This window comes from Athene cunicularia, assembly GCF_003259725.1.
Source record: "Athene cunicularia isolate RWA chromosome 19 unlocalized genomic scaffold, athCun1 chr19_part1, whole genome shotgun sequence".
NCBI lineage: Eukaryota > Metazoa > Chordata > Aves > Strigiformes > Strigidae > Athene > Athene cunicularia.
In genome coordinates this window covers 5,724,427-5,735,922 of record NW_020799124.1, presented here as the reverse complement: position 1 = coordinate 5,735,922, position 11,496 = coordinate 5,724,427, and the positions used below count along the sequence as shown (strand labels likewise).

General features: G+C 60.2%; 1 protein-coding gene across 1 annotated transcript in view; it reads left to right on the top strand.

The window, feature by feature from the left end:
* The window catches only part of DPH1 (diphthamide biosynthesis 1), a 36,409-nt gene that overhangs the window by 4,538 nt on the left and 20,375 nt on the right, over nucleotides 1–11,496 (top strand). Inside the window, exons 4-10 of the mRNA XM_026861847.1 lie at nucleotides 4,915–5,036; nucleotides 6,729–6,883; nucleotides 7,570–7,691; nucleotides 8,934–9,002; nucleotides 9,781–9,937; nucleotides 10,882–10,982; nucleotides 11,287–11,474. Coding sequence (XP_026717648.1) covers nucleotides 4,915–5,036; nucleotides 6,729–6,883; nucleotides 7,570–7,691; nucleotides 8,934–9,002; nucleotides 9,781–9,937; nucleotides 10,882–10,982; nucleotides 11,287–11,474 — 914 coding nt within the window. The remainder of the gene's footprint in view (nucleotides 1–4,914; nucleotides 5,037–6,728; nucleotides 6,884–7,569; nucleotides 7,692–8,933; nucleotides 9,003–9,780; nucleotides 9,938–10,881; nucleotides 10,983–11,286; nucleotides 11,475–11,496) is intronic.

Below are 11,496 nucleotides of genomic sequence, written 5' to 3'. Positions count from 1 at the left end.
GGGGGGGGGGGGGGGAGTGTTTTGCAGCCATGAGCGGACCCGTCCTCTCCATGCACTGGGGCTGGAGCAGACGGATCAGCTGGGCTCTCAGCTGGGCTTTTGATTCCTTGTTAATAAAGTCAGCTGTCAGGCTTCGCAGCTGCTAATCCCTCCGTCTCCCCGCGCCGCGCCGGGGCAGGCGGCTCCTGCTAATCAGCCGTGGCACGGTGGCAGGGACGGACGATGGCGAGGGGGGGCCTGGGGGTGTCCTAATGCCTGTGCAGGCTGACCTGCCACGGCCTGAGCATCCACACGAGGCAGTGCTGGGGGTGCACAGAGCACAGCAGTGACCGTGCTGCGGTGTACCCCGCAGCGTACGGGGACATTTCAGAGTGACAGGGAGGGTCTGGAATCATCTCTGGTTGAGCAGCAAATAGTTAAACATCGTGCACCCAGTCCAGCAGCTCTGGCATGGCTTGAAATGCCCCACTATGGCCAGCAGCTGTGGTAGCAAGGACAAAAAACCCCTTGATGGCAGCAGGTCCCCAGTGTCATGCAGGTTGTCCCCTCCTGGGGCTGGACTGGGGCACCAGGTCCCCTGGCCAGGCAGGTCTGCCATGTGGCACTGAGTGATGTGGCACCATGGCGAAGCCAGCAGTATCACGGGGAGGTCCCAAAGAGCCATCCTGGGGCTCTAACACAGGTCAGGATCCGGCCTCAGCAGCACAGTGCCATAGCTCTGCCGGCCAGCGCTGCCTTCCCTTCTCCCCTTGTCCTTTAAGCTCAACCTGGAGGTGCTGGCAGCGCGGTGCAGCACGCTGTGTAGGGGAATTTAATCACCGTCATTAACCGCACAACAGCATCATTAGGGAAAATGAAGTTCTCACTTCACTGGAGATGTTTAAAACCTCAGCCTGGGCGGTGATGGCGTGGGGGAGATCAGGCAAGGGGGAGTGTTTGGGGTCTATAGGGCTGTCACCTCCCAGGGCTGGGATGTGCCAGCGCAGGTGCAGTCCCCACCACCACATGCCCTGTGCCACCTCCTCCTGTCCCCACGGAGCCAGGGAGCTGGCACTGGTGGGCAGTGCCATGGCTTGGCTGTGAGGAAGAGGGGACAGGCACCACCTGGGCACAGGACAGCCGTGGTGGCTTTGTCACCACCATGTGCTGGGCCTTTGGTTTGCCTTGCTTTGGTTTTTTTGCACCTACAAGGCCAGCAAAGCTGGGGTACCCCCAGGACATGTCCCTCGGGATGGCAGAGTTGGCCCTGGCACCTCCAGTGAGGACAGAGGGGAAGGTCCCCTCAGGAGAAGGGACCCAGCTGGAGATGGTTGCTCCTGGGGGGCTCTGGGGACACGAACCTCTCCCCGTCCTGACTCACTTGCAGATGCTCTGCGGGGCCCTGTGCCGCCCGCCGGCGGTGATTGCCCAGCTGCAGCGGGGCTCTTCCAGCACCGTTTGCAGTAAAATTGCAAACTCATTATTTTAATTACGTGCAGCCTTCCTGTGCTAATGAAGTTGGGAGTCTGGTAATGGGGCTTGGTAACGGGTTTCTCCGCTAATTAAGTGCATTGTTTTCAGCCGGGGCTGCACTCAGCCCCTACTCCCCAGAACAGAGGCACCCACCTGGGATGGACTGGGCTTGGGTGCCACAGGGCAGACAGTGGGTGTAGGGTTTGTGGGGTGATCATGAGGCTCTGCCTTTCCCCCAGGGGAGAGGCCATGGGGTATTTGCAAGGCATAAACCTCTTGCTTATCCCCTGGCATTTCCCGGCAGGAAGGTGACACCACACCACAGTGTGACTGTGCTGTAAAGAGTCACACACAGGCGAGGCAGGTGGCTGTGAAGCAAGGAGCAGCCTGCTTCAGGTCCCCATCCCCAGAGGGACACACGGGCACCCCAGCATCTGCCAGCTCCATCCCCTGGCAGCCTCACAGTGCCAGGCCCGGCCGCTTTCAGCTCAGTCCCTGCAGTCCCCTCCCTGCCCAGGGCTGCTGGAGCCAGGGGCAATGGATGTGCTGGGGCTGCGGACTCCTCTCCGCCGGTGAGAGCGGCTCTGCTTTACGGGGTGAGGACCAGCATGGTATCATTCACACATTGCTGTGGTGTCAGGGGACCCCGTGCTCCTGCCAGAAGCAAATGCTCTCATTTATTTGTCAAGGGGCCAGAATAAATCAGGACTGCTCCAGCGCAGCGCCTGCACTTGGGTGGCAGGGAGCAGCTGCCCTGTGCTTGAGAACATGCTGGCCCTGTGCATGCCTGTCTGTCCCAACGTTTTCAGCCCCCAAACTCGTCCCCAGGTTGCTGGCCCCGCACTTGCCAGGGAAGAAGGGGGCTGGGAGTGTCCAGGGGTCCCAGCAGTTGGAATGGGGGCCAGGACACGGCCTGCCAGGGCGCGCATCCTGCCAGTGCTGAGCATGGCACTTTATAAATGGGATTTTGGGAGCCATCTGTTTAAAGGAGGATATAATGAATTAGGGGGAGATGAGAAAAATGCTAAGGCCGGACGGTTTTTCAGAATGAGCTGGGGTTTGCGGGACGTAAAAGATGAATAACCTCCCCACGTGTTCAATATTCATGAGCTCCCAGCTGTAGTGAGCAGCTCAGCGCTGGGTGAGGACAGCCCCGTCACTGCATCTTCCCTGCTGGCACGCCACTGGGACCCGTCCGCAGCTGCGATGAGTTGCAGGGACACGAAACACCCTCAAGGACACTCCCGTGGCTGCCCCTCGCCTGCATCCCGGTCCGGTCCAGTTGGCGAGCAGCTCCCTGGCCTTCATCGGAGGCAGGTGGCTGCTAATTGACGTTTCCTTCCTCTGTAGTTTGATGAAAGGCTCCAGCGACACCAAACTGATTAAAACATCAAGGGGAGGCCCCTGTACTTGGCTTTGATTTGTCTCGGGAGATGATTGCTGCTCCGCTCAACCGTCCAGCCCAGCCGGCGCGGGTGACCCCGGTGCGTGCTGTCCTGGTGCCTCTGTGCCTCTCCTGCTGGCACCGCCGGGGTGCCAGCACCCTTCCAGCCTTGCTGGCCACAACAGCAGCACCATTGCGCTCCCTCCTCACAAGCATCACCCCGTGGCCTCTTTGCTCCTTGCTTGGCCGTGGCTGAGCAGGACGATTCCTCATGGCCAGGGCAGGGCTCAGCCCCCTCTCCCCCGCCCGCAAGTCGGTGGCCACATACTGCCAGCTGCAGCCCTGCACACTGGGCAAGGGCCATGGGTGCCTCTGCCAGCCTCTGCCCTCCTCCCTCCACCGTTGCTATTTCACTTTCTTGCTCTTCACCCCCAGGGACTTTCTCTGGGGTTTGGGCCAATTTGCATACATTTTAATCTATAAAAAATTAAGCGGTGCTGGCTGCTGCTCTGAGTCAGACCTCCCCGTCCTGAATCTTAAGGAGCTGAATAATTTTCCACTTTTGCTGAGATGTGTGGAGTCTGATTCATGTTCATCTCATCACCTCTCATTAGAGGAGGGGGCTGGGGGCTCAGTGGGGTGGGAGAGAGTCTTCTCGAACCTTCGCGGGCAGCCCCCAGCCCCACAGTGCGGCCAGGCAGGCAGCAGAGGAGCCATCCTCCCATCCGGGCCACATTGGCTGCGAGGGAGCTCAGGATTTGGGTGCTGGCAGGATCTGCTCCATCTTCTGACAGTCCCCAACTATATCCCCAGCCCCTGGGACACTGCGGGGAGCGGGAGATGCCTGGGCTGAATGCGGGAGGTGAGGATGACTTTGCCCCCTCTCTGGGGATGCTCTGGCAGTGCTGCTCCCCTGTCCCCCTCCCTGGGCGCTGACGGATGGGCCGGAGCTGTTAATATTCAGCACGCTCCGCCATTTCTCCACCTTCTGCCATCTGCCCAGCTCTGCCCACCATTTCTATTCTTGCCGCCGACGTAACGCTCCCTGCCTGGCGCTCAGGGGGGAGCGCGCGGGACCCTGGTCCCCAGCCAGCACCAGTGGGGGGGTGATGCTGTGCTGGGGCACCCACCTCCCCTGGCCCCTTTGCCCCAGCCCCACACCAGTGACTGGGGGCCCGCACTGGCACTGAGCTACAGCCCCGCTGGTGCGAGGCATAAATAAGGAATTAGCATCTGGTTTAAGCCACCCCTCCAGGCGCAGGGCTTTGTCATCGCGATACCTGCTTTCATCCGTAAACTACCACGGCAGCTCCCCGGGAAGGCAGCCAAGCTAATAATCCCCCAAAATGGTGCAATAAAATACCCAGAAAGGTGGTGCCTTTAAATCATGCCAGAGCCCTGACTTTGCCACCCGGTGCTGGTGTGTGCCCCTCTGCTGGCCGGTGGGTGCCGGGTGGGCTCGGGGTGGAGTGCTGGGATTCCAGAGCGGGGATGGGGGAGAGCACCAGCATTTGTTCAGTGCTTTTCCTCACCAAGTGCTCCCTAAGCACCAGCGGCTCCTGGAGCACACCCAGCTTGGCCAGACTGACACGGGTGGGTGATGCAGCCAGGTATGGACTGGGGTGCACCAGCTCGCACGGTGCCCGGGCGTGGGGGGACGGTGGATCAGTCAGCCTGGCTGGCACAGCTGGGGACACCAGGGTGTCTGTTCTGCCCATCCCAGTGGCTCTAGTCTCCAGGGCCAGCTGGTGAGAGCGGCGGCACCACGCTGCGCTGGATCTCCCTCTGCTCCTCTCCCCACTGGAGCATTAGGAAGCTGGCAGCGTATTGTTTGATGAGCGGATAATCCGCTGAATTGCAAACAGCTTTACCCAATTGAAGAGGCGGATTACCGCTCTCCAGCTTAATCATGTTGACATCTCGGAGAGTAGCCAGTGCTTGTCCTCTTCGGCGCATGGCGAGGGGCTCGATGGCAGCGCGAGGTCCCTCCGTAGTGGTGTGCCACGGAGCTGGGGGACAGGACGTGAGCTGCGGTGACAGCAGACAGCCGTGACCCTGACCGTTGTGCCTCCCTGCAGGTTCACGGATGCGGAGGCGGTGGTGATGGGCGATGTGACCTACGGTGCATGCTGCGTGGACGACTACACGGCCCGGGCCCTGGGCGCTGACTTCTTGGTGCACTACGGACACAGCTGCCTGAGTAGGTGACACTCGGCCCCGGGGCGCTGCCGAGGCAGCCGTGCGTGGCACTGCGGAGCTGTGCTGCTGCCACCGTGCCGTGCTGAGCGGCTCCCTGCGCCGCTTGATGCCAGCTCGGAGACTTAGTGGCAAGGGCTAATCCCTTCCCGAAGGGATTTCTGTTCTCCAGCCTCGGTTGCTGGCTTTGGACGGAGCCAGGCTGGCTGGGTGGCTGCCCACGGGCAGGATTTTGGGGGCAGCAGGGCGTGCTTGTCCTGCTCATCCCATGAGCTGCTGCAACGCCCTGATCGCAGCCCTGTGCCCAAGAGCAGAGCAGTAAGGCCGTGGCTTGGCAGGACCCCTCTCACCCAGGAGCTCCTGCTCTCACCCCCTCTACCCTGCAGCTGTAGGCTTTGGGGGATTAATTCGGGAGCACAGCAGAGAGGAGCGATGGCCTGGGGGTTCCACTCACCCCAGGGCCGGCACGGGGCCGGGCAAGGCAGCTTTGCAGGTGCAGCGCAGGCTGGGCGGGGAAGGGAGGAGGAGGCTGTGTGCTCCCCAGGCGGACCGTACTCTGGATCCAGTTGCCATGGAAACTGCGCTGCTGTCCCAGATGCTGCTAACTTTGAAGTCCACCCAGGATGGAATCAGCCCAAAAATAACAATAAGACGCTCTGGGTTTTAAGGTGGATCGACAGAATTGCTGTAGCAGGCGTGTGGATCCCTGCCGCTGCCACGCTCCCGGCACCTGGCAGCCCTCCTGGATGTTTATGGGGCCGTATAAATGGGTTTAAGAATTGCATCAGGCTCCAGATGAAATACTGACTCCCCAGTTGAGAACTCTGTCCTGAAAGCCACGTCGGCGTGAGCATTCACAGTGATAAATATCTGTGCTAGGTGCTTTGTTACAGAAGGAGGGTTATGGGCACCACTGGAACAGAGAATATAAAACCTCTGGTTTGTGGCCTGCTGGTCATGAATGAGCAGCAGGAAGGGGAGGAAGTGGCCGTATCCATTGTAGGAGTCAGGCTGCTCCGAGGGACAGGAATCACATCTGGAGCTGCTCCCTGCAGGGACCACAGGCGCTGGCTAGGCTGCCTGTCACCAGCCCAGCGCCATCCGCTGCTTGTGGCCACATGGACATTGCCTGCACTGGGCAGGATGGGTCACAGCACCCTGGGGTGCCCACAGGGTTCTGAGAGGGTGCTGGGCTCCTTTCAGGGCTGCCCACGGTGCTCCCATCACCAGTGTGGCCGACAGCAGGGCGCATGCACTTGCCCTCTCCCTCCTGGCCCCATGTGCCCTGCGGGAGGGAGTAATTTGCACTTAATTGTGATCAGGTGAAGAGCACCAAAATGGGAAGTGAACACAGAGCTGTGGATCGATGTGGACTCTGTGTACTTTAATTATTCACTTAATTGTGGTGACACAGGCTTCTTAGCACCGGGGGTAATTAGATTTGTGTTCATTGATTCCCCAGGCTGCCATTATCCAGAGAGAAACGAGCGGGTGCTCTCTGTGGCTCCCATTTGCACCCCTTGCCTGGGGTGCCAGCACGAGCAGAGGGGTGCCGCAGCCCACCCTGGCCTGCCAACCCCGGGGTGGTTGGGAGGCAGGGAGCCCCACCAACATGCTTTATCCCCTGACTGCGGGCAGCAGCATCTGCGGGCTCACCGGGCCCTCACACTCACACCCTCTCTTTTCCTCTCACCAGTTCCCATTGACGCCACGCAGGGGCTGAAGATGCTCTATGTGTTCGTGGACATAAAGATCGACACGTCCCATTTCCTTGAGACCATTCGCTTCAACTTCACAGCGGGCACTTCCCTGGCCCTCGTCAGCACCATCCAGTTCGTCTCCACGGTGCAGGTGAGATGGGGTCCCCCAGCAATGCAGGATGCAGGATGGGGCTTGTGTCCCCCCGACCTTGGCCCTGGCTCCGGGGCTGGAGCAGCTGCCCCGGGGTGCTGGTGGTGATAGTTCCCCTCTGATGAGTCGCTGCAATAATATGCTGCTGCCATAATGTTGATCAAGTACTTTATAATAACTCTGATCAATGTTTCATGGCGGCACCCCGCCCTGGCTCCCCCGGGAGCTGCTCTGTAAATGTCAGGGCAGGCGGTGGAGCACTTGGCATTTTGATGCAGTGCTGGCAGCGGCAGGGGAAGCTCCGGCGGGTCTGTCTGTCTGCCCCTGAACGGCCGGCTGGGCAGTACGGGAGGAGATGGATGAGCCTCTTGAGCCATGTCTATCTAAACACGGGGCTATCGAAGCGTTCAGTGTTTTCCCTTGTCTTTTAATTGATACATTGGCTGAGCCTCGCTGAGCATCTCGGCTGTGCGGGGGGCTGTTGCCTTCCATGACGGTGCCACCCCGAGCAGTCCGGCACCCCTCCGCTCCCACTGTGCTGGGGCAAAACAGCACAACCATTGTCACTGATACCCCTTGGAGCTGGGACTGCCAGTCCCCAAAGGTGCCCCGCAGTGCCGGGGACCACCAGCCTCGGCCACGCTCTGTGCCGCAGTCTGTCCCTGCTGACCCCACATCTCCCACAGGCAGCGTCACAGGAGCTGTGCTCCCAGTACAAGGTGTGCGTGCCCCAGTGCAAACCACTGTCCCCAGGGGAGATCCTGGGCTGCACGTCGCCCCGGCTTGTCCAGGACACAGACGCCATCGTGTAAGTACTCAGGGTCCTCCAGGACCCTCCTGCCTGGCCCAGGCTGCCCGCCCTGCCTGTACACCCTGCCTGGCCGTGGGGTGGTTCTGGGGGGCGGCAGTGGGACATCCGTGGGCTGTCCCCTCCTGTTCCCTGCGCTGTTTGGAATGGCGTGTGCTCGTAGCACAGAGGAAATAATTGAGTCGTATATCAGAATAGATAATAGATGGAAGGGCGGGTGGATAATTGGAAAAGACAAATGGCCGGGGCCCAACATCACAGCAACATTAATTTTATTTAAGGACAGCAAATTAGAGGGAGCACTTCGCTTCCTATCACCTAATTATTTTAGGTAATGGAAATGCTTAATGTACTGTGAATACAGTGCGCAGCAGAATAAATAAATACAAGGACCCCACCCTTGGGGGGAGCTGGGGAGCCCAGGTGTGGGTTCAGGCCCCAGCGAGCCCCTTCTCTCGCCCACCCTGCCGGGAGCCAACGGTGCCAGCGCCTTTCCGAGGTGGCTGTGTGGGGAGCCAGGCCCGCAATTTCCCAGCACAGGGTTGGGGGGGGCTCCAGCTTTTTCAGCTTCACCCTGAGCCACACCAGTGCTGGGGGAATGGTGCTGCTTTCCATCTCTCCCCAGGCGTGTCGGGAGCAGGCAGGGGCAGCCGGGCTGGCACATCGGTGAGCGTGGGGCCTTGCCATGGTGCAGTACCCCCCAGCCACCCGCGCAGGTGCACGCAGCTGGCGTACCTGCGTCCTCCCTGCGTTATTATTTTCTTCTTTCCCCCGTCTCTGGGGCTAACTTTTGCAGACAAATTAGCTTTGATCTCCCAAAATGTCATTCTCCAATTAAGGGCAAAATCTAGTCAAGTTTTACGTCTGAATTCATTTTCCAAGCCCTCACTCCATTAGGGCAGCTGAATGAAAGGCTTTGAAATGTAATTGCTGACTTGAAATCCGATTAGAAATGGAAGCAGCAACGTCTAGAACCAGCCATTGAGATGGAGCGAGCTCCCAGCCACCCCATGCCAGCGTGGGCATCCGTCCTCACCCCGAGCATGGCCACCTCTCCCACCCTGGTGTGCCAGGGGTGCTGCAGGGAGCCGGGGAGCCCTGGCTGTGCCCACTGCCCCGGGGTCCCAGCACGGGAGCTTGGATTCCTGGCATCTCCACACAGTGTGGCTTGGGAAATGGGTGGGCATGTGGATGGATGCCACTGTTTCCCACGTGCCGAAGCTCTCCCTCCTCTCTCGGCAGGTATTTGGGTGATGGGCGCTTCCACCTGGAGTCCATCATGATTGCCAACCCGGGGATACCTGCCTACAGGTACGGGCAGCCCGTGGGCACCTGCTCTGGTCTGAAACAGCCCCATGGTGGGGAGCACCTCAGCTCCCCCAGCACGCCGGGGATCAGCCGTGCACCCCAAGAGCACCCCACACCCCAGGGCCAGGCAGGCAGCTGCCTGCAGCGGGTACAGGCAGGAGAGAGGCTGCGGGGTGGGTGAAGAGGTGCGCAGGGGAGATGAATGCCAGCCATTTACTCTGGCTGAATATAAACATTTTGACAAGTACCTGTGAAAGCTCGTGGAGGTGCAGCCATTAAAGCCCGGCTGCTGCAGGCAGAGGCCATAAAGCGCGATGATGAGGCCGCTGAAAGCAGATGAAATATCAAGAGTGAAAGGCTGGGCCCATTTGGCGAAATCTGAATTTCTTAGTAGGTCGTTTGTTACTAACGGGAGGCGCACGTCAGGTTTATGGCGCTGGTGAAGCTGCCGAAACCGAGTGGGATTTGATTAAAATTCTCCTCGTCAAACAAAGCAACAAATCAAATATTTCTTCATAATTGATGAGCCGGGACGGGAGGGAGCTGAGCACGAAGCTATGTGTGGAGCCCAGGCTGTGCTGGGGGGCTGCAGTGGGACACTTGCCTTGTCCCTGTCCTTGTCTCCACTCTGCAGCCTAACGAACCGGCTGGGCCCTGCATCAGCCATGGAGGGAGATGCGGTGGGAGGCAATTAGTGCTAATGAAGGATGGGCATAATTTGGGGCCAGGATGGAGTGGGGCAAGTGGAGGGGTGTGTGTGAGCTGGGCTCTTGTTTTGCAGGTACGATCCCTACAGCAAGGTCTTCTCCCAGGAGCACTACAGCCATAAGCACATGCGCCACGCTCGGCAGGACGCCATCCGCACTGCCACCGGCGCCCGCTGCTGGGGGCTCATCTTGGGCACGTTGGGTCGCCAGGGCTCCCCCGGCATCTTGCAGGTACCAACCCCCTCCCTGTAGCCCCCTCTCAGACACAAGGTGCTGCTCCTGGGCAGGGGGAAGGACTGCCGTGGCCTCGCTGCCAGGGTGAGGGTGAACCCCCAGCGCTGCTGGTAGCCCATCGGTTGCCACTGGATGGGGTCTGTGTTCCCCTGAGCTGAGCGGGCAGGGCAATTAGCAGCAGATGAGGGAGGCTGGACAAGGACTCATTAAACCTGCTCCTCGCTGGGGAGAGCTGGCCAGCCTTGGAGACCCCCTCCAGCACAGGCAGCTTGGCAATTAATTCCCTGGGTTTGTTTTAATTAGATGAACTTCAGATCAGGTTTGCTGTCCCTGCTCGGCCAGTGTGCTGGCACTTACACCATGGGACCAGTGTCCTGCCCCACGGCAGGTCCCCTTAGCACGGTGGCCCCACTCACACCCAGAAATTTTGGGGGAGCCACAGGTGAGATTTGGGGTAGTGCAGGGACCAGTGGGCAGAGCAGGGCGGTGAGGTCCCAGCAGCTGCTGTTCCGCAGCAGGCAGGACACAGGCATGGCCGGGGCTGGCTGGGCAGGGGGCAGTTAGTGCTGGCTCGGGAGGACAAGGACATCCCTGGCCCCTTGTGGGCCCCTCTCATCCTCCTGCAGCCTCTGGCCACAGCCAGCCCATGGCAAGGCATCGTCCCAGGGAAGGCAGCCGCTAACGAGAACAGATTGTTGTCATTGAGCAGTAATTACTTCATTAGGCTGAGGCACACGCTGGGGAGAGCTGGGTTCGAACCAGAGCCATGGTCACTGTCCCCATCACTGTGCCTGGCCTGCGACTTGCCGAGGGGATATGACCGTGGGTCAGAGCTGGCACCCGTGGCAGGTCTGATAGCCAGGAAGGGGCTGTGGGCAGAGCTTGGTGGGCTTGCCCAGGGCATCTGTCTGGGCTCCCCCCAATGCCTTTTCCCCTTGCAGCACCTGGAGTCACGTCTCCGTGCCCTGGGCCGGCCCTTCGTGCGGGTGCTGCTGTCCGAGATCTTCCCCAGCAAGCTGCGGCTCTTCCCTGACGTGGATGCGTGAGTGCTGTTCCCCCCACCTCCAGCCCCCCGTGATGGGGTCCCCAGGGTGCCCCATCCTCATCCAGGCCTCTGATTCCTGCTGGAAGCCATCCCTGCCACGTCTGTCCTGCTGTTACCTGGGCCCAAAGGGTGGGGAGGGGACATGGCTGTCCTTGGCAGGGAGGTTCCAGCACCGTAGGGACCTCGCTCCCTGCCCATTCCGCTTCCTTTCAGTGAGTGGGGGGGCTGCTGTGGGGCCTCGCTGCAGCTTATTCTCCACAAAATGCTCGTCCCCATCTGCTGCTGTGTGTCTCCCTCCCAGGTGGGTGCAGGTAGCCTGTCCCCGCCTCTCCATCGACTGGGGAGAAGCCTTCAGCAAGCCATTGCTGACACCCTACGAGGTGAGCACCCATCTCCCATTTTGGGGGGACCAGCCCTGGCTTGAGGCGATGCGCCAGAGCTGCGAGCCACCAGGATGGCGACGTCCCCTCCTCTCGTCCTCTGTGCACGGTGGGTGTGCTGCTGGGATTCC